Here is a 7567-nt window from a genome sequence, read left to right on the forward strand (position 1 = left end):
TTTTTTTTTTTTTTCAGGTGTGTTTTTTTTTTTCCAACAAGACCCTGATGAAATTCAGATGTTGTATGCAAGTGCCACAACTTTTGTAGGGGTTGATTCAGCCATAAAGTTCATTTTGAAAAGTTTGGGAGAGGCATGACATATGTTCAAATCTTTAGGGTTTGCCTAAACCTTAGTCCGCGAGGTCTTTCTTTCCCAGCGCGCACACCTCTATCTGCGTCTGCTCTGTTCATCGAGCGGCTGAGAGGAGCAACGCTCTTTCAGTAAACAGATATTATGTTGCTTCTCTAATTTTACATGCAATTATAGCCGACTGCACAGCTATTGTCTTTATCTTATGTGTTTTTGATCTCATCAGACGACGGCTCGATTATAAATCAGGATTCTTGTTCAGATAAACTTCTTGGAAGGGAGAGCTGGTTATGTAGTCTTAATGGGACAACAGAAACAGTAAAATATACAGAGGCGGACAGTAACTAAGTACACTTTTTGAGTATCTGTACTTTACTTGAGTATATTTTTTTTCTGGAAACTTATGACTTTAACTTCACTACATTTGAAAGACAAATATTGTACTTTTCACTCCACTACATTTCTATCAAGGTCCTCGAAGTAGAAAGTCGTTACTATGTAGCAGCTTTGAAAGTCAGTGGGTGATTTTTTTCTTCTCTATAACGTGACTTTCTTTCTTTTTCAGACAGTTTATCAGTAATCACTCCTGTAGGGCTACATGAAAAGATTTCCCAGCATTTTTTGAACACTGACCAGTTCCAAATGTGATATTTATTTACAACAATTCAATAATAAGAAGTTAATATTGTGGTATATATTAGACACAATATTGTCTGATTTTGCTAAATTGTGTACGTGAAAATATTACCTATAAAGCCACAGAAGAACTGTTGTACGTCTACTAATAAAACACAAAAGGTGTTTGACTGAAGCAGCACTGCACAGACCATTCTGTGTATGACATCAAAGTACCATGAGAGCGATTAGACAGCATTTTTAAAATTTTTGTTTTGATGTCAAATAAGTCTTGCTGTTTTGCTTTCTTGTTAAAGCATCTTCCTTATCACTCTGTATTTACAGGATTTCACTGTACTGTATTCAGTAGGTGTAATGTATTCTAAGTTGCTTCAGAAGTATTGCAAGTATTACGTACAACAATAAAACAGTGCATTGACATAAAAAAGGAAATTTACTTTTGGTACTTAAGTACTTTTAAAAGCAAGTACTTCTGTACTTTTACTTAAGTAAAAATCTGTCTTTACAACTTTTACTTGTAATGGAGTAATATTTGACCAGCAGTATCTGTACTTTCATTCAAGTAATGGAGTTGAGTACTTTGTCCGCCTCTGAAAATATATAAATGAAAACAGTTTTATTGAGAATTTAACTGCATCAAAATACAGTATGTGGGCACAGAGATTAATAATAAATAATAAATGTACATTTTACTTGTTCAGAAAAAGTGAGCTGCCCTGTCCTGTGAAAATGTAAACAGGCTTGTGTAAATAAATTGCTCAGTGCAGTAATGGGAACTTGGTATTTCTGTTCTTTTTTCATGTGTCTAATACACATGAACAAGTTTTTTGAAAAACATCTATGACCTTTGAAACATGTCTAGTCTTCATGTTCTATGTTGAGTATGGTTTCACTAATAATAAACATACATTTGCATAAAGCATCCATATTTGTCCATGCCCATGTTGATTAGAGTATTAAAAACTTGAAAAGTATTAATTTAAGGTACATTTAGAACAGATAAAAATGTGCGATTAAATTGTGATTAATCACGAGTTAACTCATGGCAATCATGCGATTAATAGCGATTAAATAATAATCAATTGACAGCCCTAGAATAGATATGTATAGTATACTAAAGAAATACATTACAAGTACAGAAGTACATTGTACAGACACAGACATATTATTTAATAGATCTTTACTTTAGTGCTTTAAATTATTTACTTCAAAGTATTAATGGACTGAAATTTAACAATAGGCAATTACCTCTAATATTTGTAAAAATATAGCTTTACTTATATCTAATAAACTTTTTTTTTGTAAAATTCACATTTCAAATATAATACAGGTGCATCTCAATAAATTAGAATGTCGTGGAAAAGTTCATTTATTTCAGTAATTCAACTCAAATTGTGAAACTCGTGTATTAAATAAATTCAGTGCACACAGACTGAAGTAGTTTAAGTCTTTGGTTCTTTTAATTGTGATGATTTTGGCTCACATTTAACAAAAACCCACCAACTCACTATCTCAACAAATTAGAATACTCCATAAGACCAATAAAAAAAAATTTTTTAGTGAATTGTTGGATTGGTACAGACGCTACATTGAGTTGAATTACTGAAATAAATGAACTTTTCCACGACATTCTAATTTACTGAGATGCACCTGTATTATGCATTTCAAAATAAAGGACAGAAAAAAACAAATATTCAATCAATTCAATATGAAACCTAGATAACTTATCATGAGTCTCTGACCACCGTAAAAATATAAGCATAAAAACATTTTTGCTTGCACATTTTTAAACACAAACATACTGTAATTGTAGAATATAGCTGACTGCCTTCCAAAAACTTACCTGCAATATTACAGCCAGCTAACTCAATTTGTAGGCAATCAAAGAGCTGACACAGAAAAGTTGTCAGTGAGATGTGATACTTTGCAGGCTAATGGGCTTTACAAACTTTGAAACTACTTTTGTGCAGCAGAAATGCAAAGAAAATTTGATTTTTCTTGTTAGACAAAGGAAAGCAATATTGCACACATTCAGGCTGTTATGACAGGCAAACAAAAGTTTTAATCAACACATCTGCCAAGAAACCTAAAGGTGCGATCATCACCATAAATGTATTTCTTCTGCTTCATCTGCTTGCTTCATCTTACATCAAAGTACCTTACCAAGCTGCTTAGCATTTTTTTAAGTTGTTAGTGACTAAGAACACACTAAAGTGGCTAAGACTTAGAGATGCATGGAACCTTTTGGTTTATAGAGGATTCTTTGATTGAAAATCTTTCTTTTTACAATGATTTGTCATTCAAAGATGATTTTTGAGAGTACATCTATGTACTGGGTGTTAAACTCAATTCCTGGAGGGCCGGAGCCCTGCAGAGTTTAGATTCAACCCTAATTAAACACACCTGATCCAACTAATCAAGTCCTTCGGGCTTATTTGAAAACTACATAGTATGTGTGTTGGAGCAGGGTTTGAACAAAACTCTGCAGGGCTCCGGCCCTCCAGGAATTGAGATTGACACCCCTGATCTATGGGCACAGCTGGCTTTATCCAACTAGCTGTCTAAGGACCGAGACATACTAGGGATTGGAATATCATATTGAGGTGGGATTATTTGACTTGGCCCAGTAAACTACAGCATGGCAACATGTTAACAGCCACTCTGAACACCTTAGCAACTACATAGAAACACCCTGGCAAACACATGCAGTCTTACCTACCATAATTTGTTTTTGAAAGAAGTTTCTTATGTGCAAATATGTATAAATAAATACATAACAGAAATATTATGTTATGTTATATGTTTGTTATAGTATGTTTTTTTTTTTTTTTAAATACATATCTTTGATGAATAGAAAGCTTTTTTTTGTAAAAAAATTTTTACTGTCACTTTTGATCTGTTTGATGCACTTTTGCGGAATAAAAGCAAAAGTTTAGATTTCTTTAAAAAATAAATAAATAAGATTTTAATGACTCCAAACTTTTGAACAGTAGTATATATTCCTATCCCTAGCAGATCTCTCTGTGGTTTCCCCTCTTTAATATCATTAACTGTCAATAAAGGGATTTATGGCAGTTTGACACACGTAATGGGCTGTAAATGCGATGATGCTTTCTCTGAATTCAGAAAATGGACAGCTTATGACCATCTGTACTCGAATAACCTTTTTGAATATTCTCTTGATGCTTTCTCTATCTTCCACACATTTTTTAAGCGGTTTCTTTTCCCGCACCATTCTCAGTGCTCTCGCTGTCTAATTAAAGAGGTGGTTGCTAAGAGATGGCTAAGAGGATGTGATGTGGTGTTACTCAAAAGCTTTGTTCTCTCTTCTCTTCTGTCAAGGGCTGACCCATGTGAGGAGAGTGGAGTTCACACACACATACATACGCACACACAAACACACACATGGACGGCATGGCGTCTTTCTCCAGCACCTGTGGCTCTAAGGTGGACCGGGCGTCCCATCGTAGAGGAGAAGACAGACAGGGGACACCCAGTAACACTGACTGCAGTGCTGTGCTTGAGAAGACCAGAGAGTTCTTCCAGATTTGTGACATCGAGGGCAAAGGCTTCATTACACGACGGGACATGCAGGTAAGGATGTTGGGAAAAGGACGTCCATGTGATTTGTCATTAGACCTGGAGTTTTATTGGTAAAGATGAATGAAAACCCCACAAAATGTCTCAAGTCATCTGGTTTTCCTGGCATTGTTTCATCTACAAACCATGAGCTAATTGAGCTAATTTGTGTTTGCTCACACTTATAAATTGTTTACTTACAACAGAAGACAAGCAGTAATCTGAATAAAGTAATTAACTTACAAAAAAAACCCAATTAAAGGCATAGTTTGTTAAATATCTAATTGCCAATTTATTGTGGAAAAGTAAAGTTAGTAGGCTACAACATGCTTCTGTACTGAAGCTCTATTCTTTTTTTCCCCAGAGTTCCTTCCCACTGTCATGAAAAACCTGAAAATATCAGGATTTTTTTAAATTGTAATGTTCAGTAACAAATTATGAATCAAAAAATAATAAAATAATTTATGAAAATTACTATAGTGAATAAATATTTTTCTAATTATTTTAAGCTCTAAAATATTTGATCATCTAAAAGTTGCTGCTTGGGAGTGAATTTTATCACTATGTAATTCTTTTTTTTAAATTACATATTTAAATGAATGTATATATATATATATACGATCCCTCTTATTTTGGTAAAATAATTAACATTTTGCTGTTTCTGCAAGGTCTGTGTGAACTAACAGAACCGTATGTTATGTCTTTATTTTTCCCCTGCAAAATTTATAAAAAAAAATGTCAGTGTATTAATATTTATTTTTGATTTCATTTTTTTTAATGATTTTTTTGTGGACTTGTAAAGTAGTCATGTAAATACCTACATACATTACTACAGTAATAATTAAATAGCCTCATATACTTTGTATTAAAATACCATGATATGGCATCAGATACCATCATTGTACCATGGTACCACTACCCAATTTTATTTATGTATTTTCAGTTCCACCAATTGGTCATAGTGTGTGTGATCCATCAATCATCCATAAATGTGGTTGATTTATACGAAATATTTCAGTACAGCCTCTTTTTGCGGAGTGTCACAATCGGAGGAGCTTGTGAGACCATCCTAAAATTGTGGTGGGCATTTTGAAACCACCCCTTCAGTTGTATTATTGTGCAGATTCGATCACCTCTTAGATTTTCCATTCATTGCACAGGTTTCCTTTGAAGTCTGGCTATCGGGCCTTTCTCTGAAGAGCCTTTTTCAAAAGCATCACACCTTTGATCCAGTGTCTGTAGAAAAAGCATTAATAAACATTGGTTCCTCATCTATATTTAAATGATGCCTTTTGTTATTTCAACCCATTTGGATTAAATATATCCTATAAATCCATACATATTTAACTTTCTGTTAAATGATTGTATATATGCTATTGTGAAGACTGAGACAAAACATTTACGTCTTTGGCAAAGTAACTTGCATCATGGGTCCACCACATATTGGTCTGGCAGAAAATGCTGACAACACTATTGGGGTTTCAAAGAGCTGCATTTTCTAAACCTTCAAACCTTCAAGCCACAGGAGGAGTTTTATTACCGTTTTTAGAAGCTGTCACTTTGGTTTACCCGAGGAACTGGGTGATGGCTCGCAGTTTGTGCTCATTTTTACGCAAATGTTTTCACATGTCCGTTAGCTTTTACAACTGACTTTTACAAGTACAGAAAAGCCAAAAGTCCATGCTAAAGTCACACATAGAATTATACAGTATGTAGTGTTTTATGGGACATCTGGTCCCAGAGTATATCTGAGCAAACATGTGTCAGGTTCCCACACAGGGTGTGTTATTTGCTCTCTAAGAATAGTAGCATTCTTACTGTGTGTTAACTGGGTTGATCACTGAAATCTACAGCCTGAGTGATTTTTAAAGGTGTTAAACGTCAACCTAGTTTGAGACCTTACTCATGACACAACCTGGCAAAAGATGAGAGAATTTGTGGTTGAGTTTGGTTTTGTAGTGACATTCAGTTGCCTCATAAAAATGTTTTGTGAGTTTTGATTTACCTTGTGAGACCAATTAAATATATTTGTTTTATTTATGTACAGCATGTATAACTTGTGGACTAACTGTAAAGATAATTATATATTATATATATATATATATATCTCGTGTGTGTGTGTGTGTTTGTTTGTTTGTGTGTAATATACATATACAGTGTGTGTGTGTATATATATATATATATATAATTTGCTTATTTTCAGGTGATGCAATATGCTTTTCATAACATGTCTGTATCATTTGTCATGTGTTGTAGAGGTTAAATGGAGAGCTTCCTCAGAGTGCTGAGGAACTTGAGAATGTCTTTGATACTCTGGACGCAGATGCCAACGGATATCTGACCTTTGAGGAGTTCTCCTCCGGCTTTAGTGCGTTTGCATTTGAATCTATACAGCATTTAGAAAAATAATTTAAAACGAAATTGATTATTAAAACATATGATTGATATTTTATGTTGTATTTTGTGTCGTCTGTATCATTTAAAAGTTTGCTAATGTATTTATGTCTCCCATTCAGGTGAATTTATGTTTGGTCCAGGTGTGGTGTCAGTAGATCCACATGCAGACGAGCAGCCGGTCTCAGGAAAGACTCCGGAAGTGCTCTATGAGAGCCAATGGGAGGAGAGACTCAGCAGGGGAGAGGATGACGAGGAGAAACACTTCTGCATGCTAATGGAGAACCTGGGGGCAAGCAACATCTTTGAAGAGTGAGAGTCATTTCAGTCAACCACGCTGTTTGAAACAGATAGTGTGATTGTAGTGCAGTTCCATGCAAGAATATTTTTTCTAATGTATAGATCAGATAACTGAAATAGATTACAACCTAAAAATGAATATTAATTATTCATTTTTAGGTTGTTATATATTTCAGTTACTATATGATTTATACATTCTTAGAAGTATTCTTGCATGGAACTACACTAAGATGCTGTTTTCATGCTATAAAACACAATTCTAAAAAATATAATTTAGATTTCATTTAAATGCGACTTCACAGCAAAATGGAAAAGGCATAAGAATTTAATCAGCTATATATACAATAGAAATTTCACCAAAACCAATCAATAGTAAGAGACAGCAGACTTTTTTTCTTCTCCTCCTGAGAAAAATGTAGATTTTCTATCAAATATCAAACTGTAAAAGCTTATTTAGTTGCTAGATTATTTTTTTTTAAATCAATATAAGAAAAATATGATTACATTTATATATATATATATATAT

At 33.8% G+C, this 7567-nt stretch overlaps 1 protein-coding gene across 1 annotated transcript in view; it reads left to right on the forward strand.

Annotated features, from left to right (window-relative positions):
* The window catches only part of LOC107738427 (EF-hand calcium-binding domain-containing protein 4B-like), a 22114-nt gene that overhangs the window by 4348 nt on the left and 10199 nt on the right, over positions 1–7567 (forward strand). Inside the window, exons 2-4 of the mRNA XM_016550195.1 lie at positions 4111–4362; positions 6604–6715; positions 6864–7053. Coding sequence (XP_016405681.1) covers positions 4174–4362; positions 6604–6715; positions 6864–7053 — 491 coding nt within the window. The 5' untranslated portion in view covers positions 4111–4173. The remainder of the gene's footprint in view (positions 1–4110; positions 4363–6603; positions 6716–6863; positions 7054–7567) is intronic.

Source organism: Sinocyclocheilus rhinocerous, unplaced genomic scaffold (assembly GCF_001515625.1).
Source record: "Sinocyclocheilus rhinocerous isolate Xijiao unplaced genomic scaffold, SAMN03320098_v1.1 scaffold975, whole genome shotgun sequence".
Classification (NCBI taxonomy): Eukaryota; Metazoa; Chordata; class Actinopteri; order Cypriniformes; family Cyprinidae; genus Sinocyclocheilus; species Sinocyclocheilus rhinocerous.